Source organism: Somniosus microcephalus, chromosome 12 (assembly GCF_052327205.1).
Source record: "Somniosus microcephalus isolate GS21.2 chromosome 12, FLI_Smic_1.0, whole genome shotgun sequence".
Taxonomy (NCBI): Eukaryota; Metazoa; Chordata; class Chondrichthyes; order Squaliformes; family Somniosidae; genus Somniosus; species Somniosus microcephalus.
The window spans coordinates 223395435-223417489 of record NC_140998.1 but is presented as its reverse complement, the minus strand read 5'-3'; the positions used below and the strand labels follow the sequence as shown (position 1 = coordinate 223417489).

Sequence of the window (22055 nt, the reverse complement as noted above, 5' to 3'; positions counted from 1 at the left end):
GTGTTTAACGTTTCAAAACATTTTGTACAAAATGCGGATAAAGCCAGAGGCCCAGTGTGCGGGAAGGCAGCAAGGTTGGGCAAAAGTGGGAGAGTAAAGATTAGAGGTAAATGAGGAAGAGATGGGAGCAAGATTCCTACAGCGGGTGTCCTGCGGGCTGGCGGAGTGATATTGCCAATTATAGCTGCAAATAGTGCCGGGTGCTCATGTCCATTGCGAGCTCACTTTGGAAGTCAGCTTTGTTTGAAGTGTATGTCTCTCCACTGTCAGCTTCGGAAATTCAGGTCATTTAATTTCTCTTCTCTGATAATGTTGTACTTGTCAATCTTGTGATGGTTAGTTTGGGATTTAAGGTAACGAATGCAATGAGGCACTCACCTTTGCACCACGTTGCCTGTTATAGCCAGGGTCATGTCGATAGTTAAAGGATAGCCACAAGAGAATTCCAAAGAAATTGTTCGATTCCGCGAGACAATTCCATAACCTTCAGCAGCCGATCCTCGGATGGTGTTTGAATATGTAAGATGCGTGTGGTTTACCTAATTATTAATTAAAGTGAATTACCGTCACAAAAATGTTAATACTTGTTATTTTCCTCCGATGCTTTAAGCATCTCGAGCGACTTGTGTCCCCTTTAAGGGGAGGATCCCTTTCTCATTTCACACACTCCACGGCCAGGTAGGCTGCGCAATACACTTTCCACTTCCTGCCCCAATATGACCTCTCGGCCTTAGAACAACATAGCGGCACATTTCCCTACACTAGCTAACCTGCGGGATCGCGGAGTGATATTTCCAATTTAGTTGCAAATCGTGTGGTAGGAGGACATTTTTGTGCCGGGGGCTCATGCCCATCATGAGCTCGCTGGACTCTGCCATTGGATCAGCTATCACCGCCCCTCTCCGCATCTCCCTCCAGAATGTCCATTCACTTGTGAACAAGGCCCTTGCCATCCATCAGTTTATTGTGGATGCTTGCATCGACATCATAGTGGTTAGCACTGTTGCCTCACAGCACCAGGGACCCAGGTTTGAATCCGGCCTCGGGTGACTATCTGTGTGGAGTTTGCACATTCTCCCCGTGTTTGCGTGGGTTTCCTCCGGGTGCTCCGGTTTCCTCCCACAGTCCAAAGATGTGCGGGTTAGGTTAATTGGCTACGATAAATTGACCCTTAGTGTTAGGGGGAATAAATATGTGGGGTTACGGGGATAGGGTGGGATATGTGTTGGTGTAGGGGTTACAGGGATCAGGTGGGATATGTGTCGGTGCAGGCCCGATGGGCCGAAATGGCCTCTATCTGCACTGTGGGGTTTCTGTGATTTCTGTGATCATGGGATTGACGGAAGCCTGGCTGAGGGGTGGTGACACTTTCCCCCTAAATGAAGCCTACCCGCCTGGCTATACCTTCCACCACTTGGTCCGCCCAAACAGCCACCGTTGCTCTTATCACTAAATCACACCTTGGTCTGACCCCCTACTCCTCTGGTACCTTCTCGTCCTTTCAGTATCTCACCTTGCTCCACCCCTCTCACCTCACCTTTAAAATCTTCATTCTGCACCCCCCACCCAAGTACCACGCCGAGTTTCTCGTTCAAGCAACATCTCATTCAACACCATATTCTGCAGCTACCGATTAACCCAATCACACCCTCACCCCCACCTAGTCCCCATTAAAACCAGTATCTCACCCTGGTCATTCCCTGTGGTACAGCTCTCATCTGCACTCCCTTATATCCAATGATGAATGCAGACTTGAATGGATATGGTGGACAAATGGTTTAGCCATTCAATGCCAGATCTGGTTGGGTCATGTTGTCCTGGAATGCAAAGATAACCACCAGCTTCTCTTCTCCACTACAAACCATCTTCTTAAACCCTTTTCCTTTGCTTCCTCCACCCTCACCTCCAACAATAAGTGCGAGGAGCTCATTGGCTTCTTTGTCACTGAGATTGAGACCATCCGTTCAGCTGCCTCTGCCACTTCCCTTCCTTCCCCTAGCCCGCCGGGCCAAACTCCCACTAAGGTTCCCCCCTGCCCTAGCCCTGAACTTGCACCTTTCTCCAGTTTCTCTCTTATTTTCCCTCATGACCTCTCCACGCTCATCTTGTCCATGAGACCCACTTCCTGCTCCCTCGACCCATATCCCACCGAACTGCTGACCACCCAACTTCCTTTTCTGGCTCCCATGTTAGCTGATACTGTTAACGGTTCTCTCTCCTCAGGTACTGTCCCCCACCCCTGCAAATCTGCCGTCATCTCTCCTCAAAAAACCCACCCATGACCCATCCATCCTTGCAAACTACCGCCCCATCTCCAACCTCCCTTTCCTCTCCAGAGTCATTGAACGTGCTGTTGCCTGCCAGATCCGTGCCCATCTTTCCCGCAACTCCATGTTTGAATCCCTCCAATCAGGTTTCCGCCCCTGCCACAGCACTGAAACAGCTCTTATCGAAGTCACAGATGGCATACGAACATACGAATTAGGAACAGGAGTAGGTCACGCGGCCCCTCAAGCCAGCTCCGCCATTCAATAAGATCATGGATGATCTGATTTCTCCACATTCCCACGTACCCCCGATAACCTTTCACTCCCTTGCTTATCAAGAATCTATCTACCTCTGCCTTAAAAATATTCAAAGACTCTGCTTCCACCGCCCTCTGAGGAAGAGAGTTCCAAAGACTCACGACCCTCTGTGAGAAAACATGTCTCCTCATCTCTGTCTTAAATGGGCGACCCCTTATTTTTAAACAGTGACCCCTAGTTCTAGATTCTCCCACAAGAGGAAACATCCTCTCCACATCCACCCTGTCAAGACCCCTCAGGATCTTATATGTTTCAATCAAGTCACCTCTTATTCTTCTAAACTCCAGCGGATACAAGCCTAGCCTGTCCAACCTTTCCTCATAAGACAACCCGCCCATTCCAGGTATTAGTCTGGTAAACCTTCTTTGAACTGCTTCCAACGCATTTACATCTTTCCTTAAATAAGGAGACCAATACTGTACACAGTACTCCAGATGTAGTCTCACCAATGCCCTGTATAACTGAAGCATAACCTCCCTACTTTTGTATTCAATTCCCCTCGCAATTAACGATAACATTCTATTAGCTTCCCTAATTACTTGCTGTAACTGCATACTAAACTTTTGAGATTCATGCACTAGGACACCCAGATCCCTCTGCATCTCAGAGCTCTGCAATCTTTCACCGTTTAGATAATATGCTTCTTTTTTATTCTTCCTGCCAAAATGGACAACTTCACATTTTCCCACATTTTACTCCATTTGCCAGATCTTTGCCCACTCATTAAACTATCTATATCCATTTGTAGCCTCCTTATGTCCTCTTCACAATTTATTTTCCTACCTATCTTTGGGTCATCAGCAAATTTAGCAACCATACCTTCGGTCCCTTCATCCAAGTCATTTATAAAAATATAAAAAGTTGAGGCCCCAGTACTGATCCCCGTGGCACACCACTTCTTGCCAACTCGACAATGACCCATTTATGCTTACTCCCTGTTTCCTGTTAGCTAGCCAATCTTCTATCCATGCCAACATGTTACCCCCTACACCGTGAGCTTTTATTTTCCACAATAACCTTTGTTGTGGCACTTTATCAAATGCCTTCTGGAAATCTAAGTACAGTACATCCACCAGTTCCCCTTTATCCACAGCACATGTTACTTCCTCAAAGAACTCCAATAAATTGGATAAACATGATTTCCCTTTCACAAAACCATGTTGACTCTGCCTGATTACCGTGAACTTTTCTAAGTGCCCTGCTATAACGTCTTTAATAATAGCTTCTAACATCTTCCCCATGACAGACGTTAAGCTAACTGGCCTGTAGTTTCCAGCTTTCTGTCTCGCTCCTTTTTTGAATAAATGAGTTACATTCGCTATTTTCCAATCTAATGGAACCTTCCCCGAATCTAGGGAATTTTGGAAAATTAAAACCAACGCATCAACTATCTCACTAGCCACTTCTTTTAAGACCGTAGGATGAAGTCCATCATGACCCAGGGACTTGTCAGCCCGCAGCTCCAACAATTTGCTCACTACCACTTCCCTGGTGATTGTAATTTTCTTGAGTTGCTCTCTCCCTTCTGACATCCTATGTGGCTGTGACTGTGGTGAACTATCGCTTCTCATCCTTCACAACCTGTCTACTGTCTTTGACACGGTTGACCATACCATCCTCCTCCAATGCCTCTCCTCCATAGTCCAGCTGGGTGGGACTGCACTCGCCTGGCTCCATTCCTATCTATTCAGAAGTAGCCAGAGAATCACCTGCAATGGTTCCTCTTGCTACTCCTGCTCCGTTACCTCTTGTGCCCCCCAAGGATCTAACCTTGGCCTCCTCCTATTTCTCATCTACATGTTGCCCCTCAATGATATCATCTGGAACTACAATGTCAGGTTCCGCGTGTACGCTGATGACACCCAGCTCCACCTCACCACCACCTCTCTCGACCCATCCATTGTGTTCAATTTGTCACACTGCTTGTCCGACATCCAGTACTGGATGAACATAAATTTCCTCCAACTAAATATTGTGAAGACCGAAGTCATTGTCTTCAGTCCCTGCCACAAACTCCATTCCCTCACCACGGACTCCATTCCTCTCACCGGCAACTGTCTGAGGCTGAACCAGACTGTTCTCAACCTTGGTGTCATATTCGACCCCAAGATGAGCAGCTGACCAACTATCTGAGCCAAAACAAAAACCGCCTACTCCACCGCTGTAACATCGCCCGTCTCCGCCCCTGCCTCAGCTCATCTGCTGCTGAAATCCTCATCCATGCCTTTGTTACCTCAAGAATTGACTATTCCAACACACTCCTGGCTGGCCTCCCACATTCCACACTATGTAAACTTGAGGTCATCCAAAACTCGGCTACCCATGTCCTAACTCACACCAAGTCCCGTTCGCCCATCACCCCCTGTGCTCGCTGACCTATATTGTCTCCCAGTCCGGCAACGCCTCGATTTTAAAATTCTCATCCTTATTATCAAATCCCTTCCTGACTTCGCCCCTCCCTATCTCTGTAACCTCCTCCAGCCCCACAACCCTCTGAGATATCTGCACTCCTCCAATTCGGGCCTCTTCAGCATCCACCGATTTCCATCGCTCCAGCATTGGTGGCCGTGCCTTCAGCTACCTGGGCCCGAAGCTATGGAATTCCCTCCCTAAAACTCTATGGCCTAGAAATTGGGTATAGCCCCGCTTGAGGCGTTAGAACTGGCGCTGCGCAAAGTTTATAGCCAGATGAAACTTATCGCCACCTGGCGCGATATTGGGTTGCATCACCCCTAAAGGAGATTGAGGCGTGAATTCAGGCGTTACACTGGACTCCTAAGGCGCTAAACTTCCGGCGCAACCCAATATCGGAGCGGACGGGCGCAGCGCAGGTGCTCTCAATTACTGATGACCACGAGACTTCCAGGCGCCGGCCAGCTATTAAAGGGGTGGGTCAGTCAGCTTCAGCATCCACACTCTGCACCTTGCAGGCCTCAGAATCGGCGCAGGCCCTTCTCTGGTGCTAAAAACTTGGACCAGATGGAGAAGGTGAGACAGAGAGCAGAGCGGTTCATCAATGAGGCTCTGGAGCAATTGGTGGCCGCAGTGGAGCGCCCGCGAGATGTTCTCTACCCAGACAATGGCACAAGGCCAAATCATAAGGACTACCAACGAGCTTGGAGGGATGTATGCCAGAGGGTCAACTCCAGCAGCATGGTGACCAGGAGCCCTGTCCAACGCAGAAAGAAATTCAACGACTTCACTCGGGTCGTGAGGGTGAGTGTTGTTTCTGCAAACTTCGGCATCCCTTCATTTGCACCTGACTTTATGGCTACAGGGTGGGCTGTGCCCCATTGGCCATCTGCCAGCAAGCACCCATGGCCCTTTCTGGGCACACACATGCACATTTAAGGCGTCATGTAAGGGCTCTTGCACCATGGGGGGCATGAGATGATCACTCAGGGCATCATATAAGGGCTCTTCCACCATGGGGGGCATGAGATGATCACTCAGGGCATCATGTAACATAACTTCCCCTCCTTTCCCCTGCAGTCCAAGCTGGCGAGGATTGGCAAAGACCAGCTTCGCACCGGTGGAGGACCTCCACAAGTGGTCACTCTCACAGATCTCGAGGAGAGAGTCCACCAGATTCTTGGAGGACGTCTGAGTGGTCCTTTAACCACTGCAGCTGCCGACCCCATTGTCGACAGCGATGGTAAGGTTCTCACCTTCTACAACTGTCTCCTTCCAATTGCTCCCCCTGCCAGCATGCTTTCTCACTGTGGACCCATGTCATAGCCTTGCTGCAATCTGGCATCCCTTGCTGCCAAGCTGTCCGTTTGCTAAAGCCACTCTTCCACCTCCCTACTTTCAGATGCTGCATCACCAGCTCAGGAGCCGGGCCCTCAAGCTGCCAGTGCCAGTGCCTCCGAAGGCTCAATGAGAAAATTACTGTCCAACAGAAGGTCAGCAACTCTCTCCAGCAATGATCAGAATGGCCAGCCCAAATGGCTGCAGTTTTTATACTAGTGCTGTCCCCTTTAAATAGCGCTCCCCGAGTCTGAGAAGGGCCTGGGAACACTCCATCCAACTGTCACTAATAGCGCCAGGCGAAAAGGTTGCAGGCGCCACCGAATATCCGGCCCGGGGCGCCAAAAAGGCGCTCCACACTGAAATGATGTCATGATCTGCCTGCGCCCGTGGGTGAGCGAAAAGAGTTTGCGCCGGCGCTAAAAGGATACTCAATATGGGAGGTGGCACTATATACACTGCGCCGTCCGAAAATTGGGTAACGCCCCAATTCTCGGGCTCTTTAGGCGCTAATCACTGGCGCTACCAACCGAATTTCTAGGCCTATGTCTCTCTACCTCTCTTTCCTCCTTTAAGATGCTCCTGAAAGCCTAACCCCAACCTGCCCTAATATCTCCTTATAAGGTTCGGTGCCTAATTTTGTTTGATAATCGCTCCTGTGAACCACCTTGAGACGTTTTACTACGTTAAAGGCGCTATATAAATGCAAGCTGTTGTTGTTATTGTTAATAAGGTCAACTTTCTGTTAAGGTGAAGGCCAATATTGGCCCACGGATCACCTGCCCAAACGGTTGCCTCCAGGACATTGAGTCTCCAGATCATACGGAACGGCTATTTCCATAGCCCCACTAATTTGCATATATCTCACACCAATGAGGAAATGACGCGAGAGGAGCCCGACCCGAGCAGGCAGGGCGATTGGATAAGACCTGTATGGGCAGGAAACTCGTCTCGCGTCATAGCGCAAAACGGGCGGTATCGCTTCAGCCGCATGTTATACGCCCCGTCAGATATTCAGCTGCATCTATCAGTAACACCAGTTTTACGCTACCGTCCAAGACCTTTTATTTCTACCCCGTAGTTCCATATAGAATCGCGTTTCCTGGGCTTCGAGAGTCAAGTTAAACGGGCACTGCAAGACCATAAATTGGACTTTCCAACTCAAAGGCTTTCAACCCTTAAATTCTCTGGAAATCGGTTCATAAATCAGCTTAATGGATCTTTTATAACTGGTAAATATAAACATAATAGTTGAGAAGGATTCCGTGTTACAGTAATACTCTGTTACAACGCTGCAAGATATTTTCCAATGCTCACCACGCGTGAGCGACAGGCCAAAATGTTTTTACAAAGTCTGCACTTTGCACCGGGGCCACACATCAGTCCACACCTACCTTGAGCCTGGAGCCGCAAAGTCTTTTGCTGCTATCAAAATGAAACACCAGTCTTCCGTGGGTGACTTGTCCCGTACAGCTGGGGTCATTCAAATGGAAGGAACGGGCAGACCATCCGTCATTGAACAGCAGGCAGCGGGAGAGTGAGATTTCGCTCCGGTTACCGGCGCAAGTCAGTTTGTAATCTGAAATCAGAACACGATTGCCATCAGCAATTTGGACAACATATCCTGGCATAAAATATTTATGTAGGGAGGAAATGGCCCATCACTGGGCGGAGGAATGGCAGTTCTGCAATGTGGGCCCTTTCCCTATTTCAGGCACTGACTGGGAAGCGTTGCTATAAAACCGCTTCTTAACATAGAAACATAGAAGATAGGAGCAGGAGTAGGCCATTCGGCCCCTCGAGCCTGCTCCGCCATTGAATGCGATCATGGCTGATCATCCAAATTCAGTACCCTGTGTGGTAAACCACGTTCACTATCGTTAGCACTGTTCACCACTGTTCGTTATAACTGTATCACTGACCACTATTGTATCACGGTACGAGGTCGCCTCTTGCCACACTGCTATACCTGGGATGACCACTGCCGACTCCGCCTTGGCTCCACCCACCAGGCCAGGTATAAAGGTGAGCGACTGGCTGGTATTCCTCCTGCTTGGATCGGATCACCCACGAGAGTGGGCTGTTATTTAGTCAATAAAAACCTTTAGTCACCTTCGTAACTCTTCGCCTTTTATTGGAGGAATTGATAGGTATATCAATTTTATTGACTAAATTTAATGATGTCCGACAACGAGTCACAACCGGCGGAGGAGCCACCAGCGCAGCTCCCAGGAGCACAGCCACACCAGCCAGCTTGGCTGCGAGCCCTCAGACCGCCGTACCTGGACCTGAACCCACGAGCAGCAAACTCAGCCGCAGACTTTAAACACTGGCTGGTCTGCTTCGAATCATACCTGAGAGAATCCAGCGTCCCTCAGGCATCCAAACTAAGTGTCCTGCAGGCACAACTGAGCCCGAGAGTATACACTCTCATCGAGGACATGACTACCTACGAGACCGCCATCAACCTGCTGAAACAGAAGTACCGGACCCCGGTAAACTACATGTACGCTAGGCACCTCCTAAGATCACGGCCGCAACAGCCAGGAGAATCAGTAGCCGAATTCTCACAGGCGCTATATGCACTCGCCAGGAACTGTGACTTTAAATCGGTGTCGGCAGCCGAAAATACTGAAGATAATATCCGCGACGCATTCCTGAAAGGCCTACGGTCCGAGTACTCACGGCAAAGACTGCTGGAAGCTAAAGACCTCAGCATGGAAAAAGCTGAAGCCCTCGCTATCTCCCTGGAAGTGGCCCACCAAGATCAGGAAGCATTCACCAGGTACTGCTCGCGACCCTGGGACTCGGGCCCGACCCCTACCACAGCACCCTTCCCAGCGCCGCCCCCGGGACCTACCTCTGCGTCGGCGTCCCGGACCCGACCGGCCCTGCCACCCCCGGCACCGGCCCCGACATCGGGCATCCGCGATCGGGCCGCCGGCTGTTTTTTTTGTGGCCAGGAGAAGCACCCGAGGTCGCGCTGCCCAGCCAAGAACTCCATATGTAGAACCTGCCTGAAGAAAGGCCACTTCTCCAAGGCCTGCAGGAGCGGATCCTCAGAGGCCAGCAGTGCCGCATGCGAACTATGGGGGCGGCCATCTTCGTTTAGGGCAACTGAGGCCAGCATCCCCACACATGAGTCATGGGGGCGGCCATCTTTGTTTAGGGCAACTGAGGCCAGCATCCCCACACATGAGTCATGGGGGCGGCCATCTTTGATTAAGGCAACCGACCCCAATAGTGCCTCATGGGGCCCTACCTCGTGGGAGACGCCATTTTACTCACCACGCCCGACCGCCTCGCCCGCAGATGACAACGACTCGCTCAGCTACACACTAGCTTCCGTCACCCTGGACCAAGCCCGCCCGCACCATCTGTCCAAGTCAATGATGGACATCAAAGTGAACGGCCACGCCACGACCTGCCTGTTCGACAGCGGAAGCACGGAGAGCTTCATCCACCCAGACACGGTGAGCCACTACTCCCTCTCTGTCCTACCAACGCGCAGCCGAATCTCGATGGCATCGAGGTCCCACGCCACGGACATCAGCGGCTACTGTGTCGTGACCCTGTCGGTTAAGGGCACGGAGTATAAAAACTTTAAACTCCTCGTCCTCCCCCATCTCTGCGCTGCCGTCCTACTAGGGCTGGACTTCCAATCCCACCTCCAAAGCGTAACCCTAGCATACGGTGGACCCCTCCCCCCACTCACAGTCAACAACCAGCAAACGTTAAACCGCCCACCGCGTAACACCTGCAGCCTCTCCACCCTCAAGGTCCCGCCACCCTCTCTGTTTGCTAACCTTACCCCTGACTGCAAACCCGTCGCTACCAAAAGCAGGCGGTATAGCGCCGGGGACAGAGCCTTCATTAGCTCTGAGGTGCGGCGCCTCCTGAAAGAGGGCATTATCGAGGGGAGCAGCAGCCCCTGGCGTGCCCAGGTCGTAGTCGTAAAGACCGGCGATAAAAACCGCCTGGTCATCGACTACAGCCAGACCATAAACAGATATACCCAGCTGGACGCATACCCCCTCCCCCGCATATCTGACATGGTCAATCAGATTGCACAGTATAAAGTATTCTCGACCATCGACCTGAAGTCGGCCTACCACCAACTCCCTATCCACCCTGAGGACCGCCAGTATACCGCCTTCGAGGCGAATGGGCGCCTATACCACTTCCTTAGGGTCCCCTTCGGTGTCACTAATGGGGTCTCGGTCTTCCAAAGGGAGATGGACCAGATGGTTGACCAGAACGAACTGCAGGCTACATTCCCCTACCTAGATAACGTCACTATCTGCGGCCGCGACCAGCAGGAACATGACGCGAATCTGGAGAAATTCCTCCGTACGGCCCAACGGCTGAACCTCACCTACAATAAGGAGAAATGCGTGTTTAACACCACGCGCCTTGCCATCCTCGGCTGCGTAGTGGAGAACGGAATCATCGGCCCCGACCCAGAAAGAATGCGCCCCCTCATGGAGCTACCCCTCCCCCACTGCCCTAAAGCACTTAGGAGAACCCTGGGGCTTTTCGCCTACTATGCCCAATGGGTACCCAATTACGCGGACAAAGCCAGACCCCTCCTGAAAGCCACTTCCTTCCCCCTCACGGAGGAGGCGTGCGCGGCCTTCTCCCTCATTAAGGGAGACATAGCCAAGGCCACGATGCACGCAGTGGACGAGTCCATCCCCTTTCAGGTGGAGAGCGACGCCTCCGACTTCGCCTTAGCCGCCACCCTAAACCAGGAGGGGAGGCCAGTGGCCTTCTTCTCAAGGACCCTACAGGGCCCCGAGATCCGACATTCGTCGGTCGAGAAAGAGGCCCAGGCGATCGTGGAGGCAGTACGGCGCTGGAGGCACTACCTGGCAGGCAAACGATTTACCCTCCTCACCGACCAGCGTTCGGTGGCTTTCATGTTTAATAACAAGCTGAAGGGCAAAATCAAGAATGACAAGATTTTGAGATGGAGAATCGAGCTCTCCACCTACGATTATGAGATCTTGTACCGGCCAGGCAAGCTGAACGAATCCCCTGATGCCCTTTCACGAATGACATGCGCCAGCGCGCATATCGATAGGCTTCAGACCCTCCACGACCAGCTCTGCCACCCCGGAGTCACCAGACTCTACCATTTCATTAAGGCCCGCAACCTGACCTACTCCATCGAGGAGGTCAGGACCATGACCAGGAACTGCCAGACCTGTGCGGAGTGCAAACCGCACTTCTATAGGCCGGACCGAGCAAGCCTGATCAAGGCCACCCGCCCCTTCGAGCGCCTGAGCATCGACTTTAAGGGGCCCCTCCCGTCCTCTGACCGTAATGTGTACTTCCTCAACATCGTTGATGAGTACTCCCGTTTCCCCTTTGCCTTCCCCTGCCCCGACATGACCAGTAGCACGGTCATTAAGTGCCTGAATGCCCTCTTCGCCTTGTTCGGGTTCCCGAACTATATACACAGCGACCGGGGCTCCTCCTTCATGAGCGAGGAACTCCGGCAATTCCTCCTAGAGAGAGGTATTGCAGCAAGCAGGACCACCAGCTACAACCCCAGAGGTAACGGTCAGGTGGAAAGAGAGAACGCGACGGTATGGAAGGCCGTCCTCTTAGCCTTAAAGTCTAAGGGCCTCCCAACCTCCCGCTGGCAAGAAGTCCTCCCGACAGCGCTGCACTCCATCCGGTCATTACTTTGCACGGCCACTAACACCACCCCCCATGAACGAATGTTCGTTTTCCCCAGGAAGTCGACTACGGGAACCACTCTACCAACCTGGCTGACCGCCCCGGGGCCGGTCTGGCTGCGGAAACACGTGAGGACCCATAAAACGGACCCCCTGGTCGAGAGGGTGAACCTCCTGCACGCCAACCCCCAGTACGCCTACGTGGCGTACCCAGACGGGCGGGAGGACACTGTCTCCCTACGAGACCTCGCACCCTCAGCCGATCCGGAAACACCGCCACCACCCCCCCCAACCTCAGTCCAGGTAGACGGCATGCCGGAACCCCACGAGCCCTCGCCGACCACGCAAACACCAGCATCAACACCGGATAAGGCACCAGCACCGGATAAGGCAACACCACCGCTGCGGCGATCGGAGAGGCTTACGAAGCCTCCGGACAGACTGACCTACCAGAATTGGTAGTACACTTCACCCCGCCGGACTTAATTCTAAACAAGGGGTGAATGTGGTAAACCACGTTCACTATCGTTAGCACTGTTCACCACTGTTCGTTATAACTGTATCACTGACCACTATTGTATCACGGTACGAGGTCGCCTCTTGCCACACTGCTATACCTGGGATGACCACTGCCGACTCCGCCTTGGCTCCACCCACCAGGCCAGGTATAAAGGTGAGCGACTGGCTGGTATTCCTCCTGCTTGGATCGGATCACCCACGAGAGTGGGCTGTTATTTAGTCAATAAAAACCTTTAGTCACCTTCGTAACTCTTCGCCTTTTATTGGAGGAATTGATAGGTATATCACCCTGTCCCTGCCTTCTCCCCATATCCCTTGATCCCTTTAGCCTTAATATATCCAACTCCTTCTTGAATATATTTGATGAATTGGCCTCCACCGCCCTCTGTGGCAGAGACTTCCACAGGTTCACCACTCTCTGGGTGAAGAAATTCCTCCTCATTTCTGTCCTAAATGGCCTACCCCTTATCCTTAGACTGTGACCCCTGGTTCTGGACTCCCCCGCCATCGGGAACATCCTCCCTGCATCTAGTCTGTCCAGTCCTGTTAGAATTTTATATGTTTCAATGAGATCCCCTCTCATTCTTCTAAACTCGAGCGAGTACAAGCCCAATCGACTCAATCTCTCCTCATATGTCATATTTAGTGTGTTTCATGAGACGTTTTATCAGTTGACTTAGTAACAGAAAGACATATAAAAGAGGTGCTCTGATTCCTGACAGTTTTCTGCAACAATATGATTTTGAACTGACAAGGGAACAGGCCAAATCAGACTGGATGCTGGGAGGATGTTGCCCCTGGCTGGGGGGGGGGTGGTCTAGAACGAGGGGTCACAGTCTCAGGATACAGGGTAGGACATTTAGGACTGAGATGAGGAGAAATTTCTTCACCCAGAGGCTGGTGAACCTGTGGAATTCTCTACCACAGAAGGCTGTGGAGGCCAAGTCACTGAATATATTTAAGAAGGAGATAGATAGATTTCTAGACACAAAAGGCATCAAGGGGTATGGGGAGAGAGCGGGACTTTGGTATTGAGATAGAGGATCAGCCATGATCTTATTGAATGGTGGAGCAGGCTCGAAGGGCCGAATGGCCTACACCTGATCCTATTTTTCTATGTTTCTATGTAACTAACCGACATTCGTTTATAATCTGAGCCGAGGGGAACATCTAGCAAATAGTGACATAATACGATTGAATTTGATATTCTGTTTGCGGGGGAGTCGGGAGAGTCAAAATCCAAGGTTTAAATTTACCTACAGAAAACTTGGAGGGAGTAAGGAATAAATAGGACCGGAAATAGATGAATTTCTTGGTTGCCATGGCGTTCGAAAGCAACTTCTGAATTTCGTCATAACAACAGAACATGCTGGAAAAACTCAGCAGGCCAGGCAACATCCGTGGAGAGAAATTAGAGTCAACGTTTCAGGTCAAAACCCTTTGTCAAGACTAAAGAGGCACAGGGAATGAAATAGATTAAGAGGCCAGGCTGGGAGAGAACAAAAGAGAAGAGACATTAAGAGGTATTCAAAACCAGACGAGATGGTGATAGGACTAGTGGAGACAAAAGACAGCCACCCTGTGTGTACCCGTGACCGACGGAGAGATGAAACTGGCCTACACAAGGGGGCGCATTTCCAGAACCACTTCAAACCCCACTCGTTATTGAACTAACCTCATTATTGAAACAAACGCTGAAAGAACAAGCGAGGATTTTTTTAATGTTGGATTTAAGCCATATTGGCGCCCTGAAGGACAAAGCGAAGGGTTGTATGTTAAATATTATTGAAATAATCCGAACCAGAGTTTTTTTTTTCTGGACTGATTCAACCCAGGCTCACGAGGGGATTTCATAAGAAGGTGTTACCCGTCCCTCTGGGACTCCGACCGACAGCCGTGTAAAAAACAGGCCCTGCTCGCTACAGGTCTCTCACCAAAGGTCTTGTCCCGTGTGCTGCCAATCACATCATCACAGAAACATCCGACAACCCCTCTTCGCTCCCCGCACCACTCATCCGCCGTGCACATCAGTTGCTCACACGGGTGCTGCAGGGCTGAAGACAAGAAAAGTGAACACTGTTACACGTTTGATTAATTCACCAGTGCGTTCAATTCCAAGAGATCAGTCCCTCACATGGGCGCTGCAGGGCTGAAGACAAGGAAAGTGAACAATGTTACACGTTTGATTAATTCACTGGGGTGGTCAATTCCAAGAGATCAGTGAGGAGGGTCTTTTCCCGCCCAAATTCCAATTGCGATGAGGCGACCATTACTGACCCGACCAATGCGCCGCCCCCCTCCCCCTCTGTGTTTTAAGAGCTAAAATTGTCGACAAATACGAGGAAATAATACATATCCTTACGACAATCTCGGCTGCGTTGCCATGGGGGAATTGTCACCCCGTGTAGATTACACGCCTTTTCGTAAGCTTCCAGGGCCCCGCACAGCAACAGGCTGCTCGTCCCGTACAGACACAAGTCATACACGCAGGATCTGTAATAGTTCTCTGGCTCCAGGTGCCAGTGACATTCGGCAAAGGGCCCCGTGTTATTCAGGATTATCGAGCACAGGGACTCGAAGTGCGGAGATCCCGGACATCCCGCTTCTCCGCTTCCAGTGCCATTTTCACAGCTGCAAGAGAAACGGAATAAACTAAATGGCAGCACATTTTTATCGCAACCTCATTGCAAACACTCCGAAACCGCTGATTACAGTATATGTGAGACGTTACATTTTTTAATCTGTGTCTTCGGTTCCAATACAATCAACCCGGACATTGGCGTTACAGGTAATTCCATAGAAAGGGCGCATCTATGCAAGTGTTTGACGGGGAAAGTGTAGCGGGAGCTTTACTCTGTATCTAACCCGTGCTGTACCTGCCCCGGGAGTGTTTGATGGGACAGTGTAGCGGGAGCTTTACTCTGTATCTAACCCGTGCTGTACCTGCCCTGGGAGTGTTTGATGGGACAGTGTAGAGGGAGCTTTACTCTGTATCTAACCCGTGCTGTACCTGCCCTGGGAGTGTTTGATGGGACAGTGTAGAGGGAGCTTTACTCTGTATCTAACCCGTGCTGTACCTGCCCTGGGAGTGTTTGATGAGACAGTGTAGAGAGAGCTTTACTCTGTATCTAACCCGTGCTGTACCTGCCCTGGGAGTGTTTGATGAGACAATGTAGAGGGAGCTTTACTCTGTATCTAACCCGTGCTGTACCTGCCCTGGGAGTGTTTGATGAGACAGTGTAGAGGGAGCTTTACTCTGTATCTAACCCCGTGCTGTACCTGCCCTGGGAGTGTTTGATGGGGACAGTGTAGAGGGAGCTTTACTCTGTATCTAACCCGTGCTGTACCTGCCCTGGGAGTGTTTGATGGGACAGTGTAGAGGGAGCTTTACTCTGTATCTAACCCGTGCTGTACCTGCCCTGGGAGTGTTTGATGGGGACAGTGTAGGGGGAGCTTTACTCTGTATCTAACCCGTGCTGTACCTGCCCTGGGAGTGTTTGATGAGACAGTGTAGAGGGAGCTTTACTCTGTATCTAACCCCGTGCTGTACCTGCCCTGGGAGTGTTTGATGGGGACAGTGTAGAGGGAGCTTTACTCTGTATCTAACCCGTGCTGTACCTGCCCTGGGAGTGTTTGATGGGGACAGTGTAGAGGGCGCTTTACTCTGTATCTAACCCGTGCTGTACCTGCCCTGGGAGTGTTTGATGGGGACAGTGTAGGGGGAGCTTTACTCTGTATCTAACCCGTGCTGTACCTGCCCTGGGAGTGTTTGATGGGACAGTGTAGAGGGAGCTTTACTCTGTATCTAACCCCGTGCTGTACCTGCCCTGGGAGTGTTTGATGGGGACAGTGTAGAGGGAGCTTTACTCTGTATCTAACCCGTGCTGTACCTGCCCTGGGAGTTGTAAAGTATGTGACTATACTTAATACAATAATGAGGAGACAGCTTGGAAGGTTCAACTTAGGTCTTTACTTCATACCAACAGGCGGGAACTGAGGGGAGATCAGTACCCACAGTACTATTTATACCCCTATGGCCAGGAGTGGCACTATGGTATCACTACGCCCTACAAAGTAGTGCAGCCCTGGCCATAGGTTTAAAGTAACATACATATTACATACACAACATTCCTCCCCTTTTAATTAAAACGTAGCCGTGCAATTAAGTCAACAGATGCACCATAACTAGGGCTAATAACATTTGGTAACTCAACATACATAGCATATTTACATCAGAGTTGTCTACCTATACATATATATAAAAAGAAACATGTTATAGATTCAGTCTCTGAGGAGGCCTCCTGTCTCGACTAGGATAACGTCTTTCTCTAGTCGGTCTCGGTGTAGGCGGCGGTACCTCCGTCACCACTTCATCGCTGGAGTCGTCGGTGTCTGATGGCACATCCTGTGCCGTGGCGCTCACTGGAGTGATGAACTCCTCGCAATCCTGAGACTTCTGTAGCGACGAGCTGGGCCGTGATTCCGCTGGAACAATGTGCTGAGACGTTTGAGGTAGTGAATCAGTTGGGTTTCTGGACTCCACAAGTTGATCAGCATGTCGTCTGATTATGCCGTCCCCAGTATCCACTGTGTACATCAAAGGTCCCTGGTGGGCCTTTATCGTACCAGACCACCACTTTTCATTTCTATAATCACGGGCCAACACTTGCTGCCCCACCTCGAAGCTCCGTGTCTGTCTGTCAGGATCCCTACAAAATACTCGGTTTTCCACATCTCTCCGGATGTTTGGTCTGAGCAATTCGAGGCGAGACCTTAACCTTCTATTAAAGAACATGACAGCGGGGGCCTGGTTGGTCACCGTATGTGCAGCATTACGGTACTCGAATAGGAAATTGTCCACCTTGTGTTGTAGTGGCAACCTTTCCTCCCCCATTGCCTTGATGGCCTTTTTAAAAGTCTGTACAAATCGCTCTGCCAGCCCATTTGTAGCCGGATGATATGGTGCGGACGTATAATGTCGAACTCCATTCCTTTTTAGGAATGCTTGAAATTCTTCTGCCACAAATTGTGGCCCATTGTCCGAACAGACTTGCTCGGGCACCCCGTTTCGGGCAAAAATGGTCCTTAAGGCTGCGACCATCTTTTCGGCTGTCGTTGATGACATCTTTATGACCTCCGGCCATTTTGAGTGGGCGTCCACTACAATAAGGAACATCGCATCCATGAAGGGCCCAGCGAAGTCCACGTGGATCCTTTGCCACGGCGTTGAGGGCCACTCCCACGGATGTAGTGGGGCTTGGGGTGGTACGTTCTGTACCATCTGGCACCCTTGGCATGCTTTTGCTACTTCCTCGATGTCCCTGTCAATGCTGGGCCACCAGATGTAGGCTCTGGCGAGGCTTTTCATTTTGACACCCCCCAGATGACCTTCGTGTAAGTCCCGCAACACTTTATGTTGTAATTTTTGAGGGACCACCACCCTGGCTCCGCACATCAATGTGCCCCGGCAGACGGACAACTGGTCCTTCCTTGCCGAAAACGCCGGCAATGATGCATCACCCTGCGCCGGCCAGCCTTTCACAGTCAACTCGTAAACCCTTGCCAGTGTCGGGTCATTCTGTGTTTCCCGCTCGATACATTGGCTGGTGATGGGCACGTGTTCCATAACCACCGTATGATATATTTCCACGGTGTCCTGTACTATCTCTTCGATCTCAGCAGGCAATGGTAGCCGCGACAGGCCATCCGCATTGCCATGCTGTTTGGTACCCTTATATTCGATAAGGTACTGGTGTGCTCCTAAGAACAGTGACCATCTCTGTAGCCTTTGGGCCGTCATCAGGGGCACCCCTTTTGTTGGATTAAATATGGACACCAACGGTTGATGATCCGTCAGTAGTGTGAAACGTTGCCCATGTAGATAGTGGTGGAATTTTTTTACACCCCACACCAGACTGAGGGCCTCCCTGTCGATTTGCGCGTAGTTTCTTTCAGCTGTAGTTAACGACCTTGAGGCAAATGCTATTGGCCTCACCGTCCCATTGGGAAATTTGTGTGACAACACTGCCCCTATACCATACGGGGAGGCGTCACATGCCAACCTCATTGGCATTTTTGGGTCAAAGTGTGCGAGCACTTCCTTTGATGTAATGACTTGTTTACCCTTTTTAAAAGCAGCCTCACACGCTTCGTCCCAATTCCAGGAGACTCCCTTTTGCAGCAATGAATTTAGTGGATGTAAAATGGACGATAAGTTCGGGAGGAACTTATGGTAATAGTTTATAAGGCCTAAGAGTGATCGTAACTGAGATACATTCTCAGGGGGCGGGGCCTTCACTACTGCCTCGATCTTTTCCAGGGACTTATGCAGGCCTTCCTTATCTATAATGTGACCACAGTATGAGATACGTTCCTGGAAAAACTCGCATTTCTGCTTGTTCGCCCTGAGTCCGTATTGTTGCAACCGCAGAAGTACTCGCTCCAGGTTAGCGAGGTGGTCGTTATCCGTCTGTCCTGTCACCAGGATGTCATCCAGGTAGCACTGCATTCCTGGAATGCCCTGTAGGACCTGTTCCATGGTCCTCTGCCATATGGCTGGGGCGGACGCCACACCAAATACCAGGCGATTGTACTGGTACAATCCCTTGTGTGTGTTAATCGTTAGGAGGTTTTTCGAGTCCTGCTCCACCTCCATCTGTAAATAAGCTTGACAAAGGTCAATCTTCGTAAAGTGTCTACCCCCAGCTAACGATGCGAATATGTCCTCTATCCGCGGCAGCGGATACTGGACCATGTGCAGGACTGGGTTAATAGTTATCTTAAAATCCCCGCAAATGCGAACCTTCTTTGGTTCCCCCGGCGTGTTATTTGCAGATTTCTTTATAACTGGGATGATGGGCGTGGCCCACTCGCTCCACTCAATCTTTGTAAGGACACCTGCACTCTCTAAGGCATCCAGTTCTGCTTCCACAGCTGGCCGAATGGCATAAGGCACCGGTCTGGCCTTACAAAACTTGGGGTTTGCGTCTTGAGCAATAGTTATTTTTGCTCTAATGTCCTTTAAGGTCCCCAGCCCTTGTTGGAACACCTCTGGCGTTTTTGCCAATATTTTCGACAGCCTGCTTGTAATGGTTGTATCATCCTTGGTGGTCTCTACTTTTATCTCGTGTATCGACTTCCAGTCGAAATGGATTTTTCTTATCCATTCCCTACCCAAAAGTGGTGGTCCACCGTTTGGTAGGATGTATAAATAAAGTCCTGGCACTTTTCTGCCGTTGTATTTAACTGTTACTTGCATTTTTCCCTTCGGGTAAACTTTTTGTCCCGTATATGTTTTTAATTTGATTTCGGTATCCTTTAAAGGAATGCGTTTGAACAGCCTGTTATAATCTTGTTCATTAATTACTGATAGGGCTGAACCCGTGTCCAGCTCCATATTAACTTCGACGCCTGCTACCTTCATTTTAACCCACATTGTGCTGTGGTCCTCCGTTTTATCTACACCATATAACTTGAGACATCCCAGACCTTTAGGCTCTGCTTTTGTGCCTTCCTGTGACTCGTCTGAGCTACTGTCAGATATCTAATGTATTTTTGTCCTTGCCTTGGTACTGCTCGGATTGCCCCCACTATTGGGTTTCGTACCTGACCGACAAACTTTCGCTATATGCCCCTTTTTCCCACACTGCCGGCATATTTTATCATGAAACCAACAATTACTTTGGTCGTGGGTGGTTTTGCCACAACGGTAGCATTTACCTTTGTGAAATGTCACCTCATGGGTGTCATAGCTGGTTGTGTTTTGTCGTATTTGAGCAGCACCCTGTGCTGCTGCTTCATGTGCGATGCTATTTCCATCGCCTGGTCTAGGCTGAGCTGTTTCTTGGCCAGCAACCGTTTTTGTGTACTCTCATTTAACATGCCACAGACAAATCTGTCTCTGATCGCTTCCGCCAAAAAGGCTCCAAACTGGCAATGTTTGGACAACCGTCTGAGCTCAGCCAAATAGGCTGCCTGCGACTCATCATTCCTTTGGTCGCGTCTGTAGAAGCGGTACCTTTCCGCTATAAATGGTGGCTTAGGGTTTAAATGTTCCTTTAACGTATCAACAATTTGGGCATATGTTTTGTCTGCTGGCTTTTCTGGAGTAAGAAGATTCCTCAGCAGACCGTATGTTTTTGCCCCCATAGAATTTAATAAGGTTGCTGCCTTTTCGTCATCTTTCACCTTGTTTACTACGCAATAAAGTTCATGCCTTTTGACATATGCGTCCCATTCTTCTGTGTCCGCAACAAATTCTGACAACCAAGCTTCTCTGGACATTTTAAAACTGCTGAAGAGGTTTACCCACCTTTTTCCACTAGATGGCGTTTGTTTTTATTTTAAACTGCCGAAGAGAAAAACTTTTCCCCTTTTGTCCACTAGATGGCGCTGTTTTTTTTTACTGAAGAGAAAAACTTTTCCCCTTTGTCCACTAGATGGCGCTTTTCCCGCCTTTTCTCCCTCTGCTGTCAACGACCTCTCTCCAGCGTCGTTATTTTTTTTCTTGCAGCTCCCGTTATTGCCACCGCCGCTATTACAACGACCTTCCCCTCTCGTGGCCCGCTAGTCCTCGTGGCTCCGTTTGTTCCCCAGATCGCCTGCCCGTTCTGGCCCTTGCAGCTCGCGTTCCCCGGGAAGGATTGCAGTTTACCTGACCCTGGGTGGACTTTTGCCCCGTGTCTGGAGTGCCCGTTCAGCCTCTTCTCTCAGCTGCCGCAACCTCCGCTGGAAACCTCTCTCTCTCGCTCCATTGCTGCCGCTCCTCCTGAACTGGGTGACCTCCTTCGGTCGATGCTGGACTCCGCAGGCTGGTAAGAAGCTTCTCTCCTTCTCTCTCCGTACTGCTGCCGATCCTTGCTGCACCGTGTACTGGTGAGTTCGAATGTAACTCGTCGCCAGTGTAAAGTATGTGACTATACTTAATACAATAATGAGGAGACAGCTTGGAAGGTTCAAATTAGGTCTTTACTTCATACCAACAGGCGGGAACTGAGGGGAGATCAGTACCCACAGTACTATTTATACCCCTATGGCCAGGAGTGGCACTGCGGTATCACTACGCCCTACAAAGTAGTGCAGCCCTGGCCATAGGTTTAAAGTAACATACATATTACATACACAACAGGAGTGTTTGATGGGACAGTGTAGAGGGAGCTTTACTCTGTATCTAACCCGTGCTGTACCTGCCCTGGGAGTGTTTGATGGGACAGTGTAGAGGGAGCTTTACTCTGTATCTAACCCGTGCTGTACCTGCCCTGGGAGTGTTTGATGGGACAGTGTAGAGGGAGCTTTACTCTGTATCTAACCCGTGCTGTACCTGCTCTGGGAGTGTTTGATGGGACAGTGTAGAGGGAGCTTTACTCTGTATCTAACCCGTGCTGTACCTGCCCTGGGAGTGTTTGCTGGGACAGTGTAGAGGGAGCTTTACTCTGTATCTAACCCCGTGCTGTACCTGCCCTGGGTGTGTTTGATGGGACAGTGTCGAGGGAGCTTTACTCTGTATCTAACCCGTGCT

General features: G+C 50.4%; 1 protein-coding gene across 1 annotated transcript in view; it reads right to left on the bottom strand.

Annotated features, from left to right (window-relative positions):
- The window catches only part of LOC147110185 (IgGFc-binding protein-like), a 59802-nt gene that overhangs the window by 7196 nt on the left and 30551 nt on the right, over positions 1 to 22055 (bottom strand). The window contains exons 17-20 of the mRNA XM_086002489.1: positions 14901 to 15169; positions 14473 to 14592; positions 7730 to 7914; positions 379 to 539 (exon numbers count right to left, since the gene is read on the bottom strand). Of these exons, the coding sequence (XP_085858615.1) occupies positions 379 to 539; positions 7730 to 7914; positions 14473 to 14592; positions 14901 to 15169 (735 nt within the window). The remainder of the gene's footprint in view (positions 1 to 378; positions 540 to 7729; positions 7915 to 14472; positions 14593 to 14900; positions 15170 to 22055) is intronic.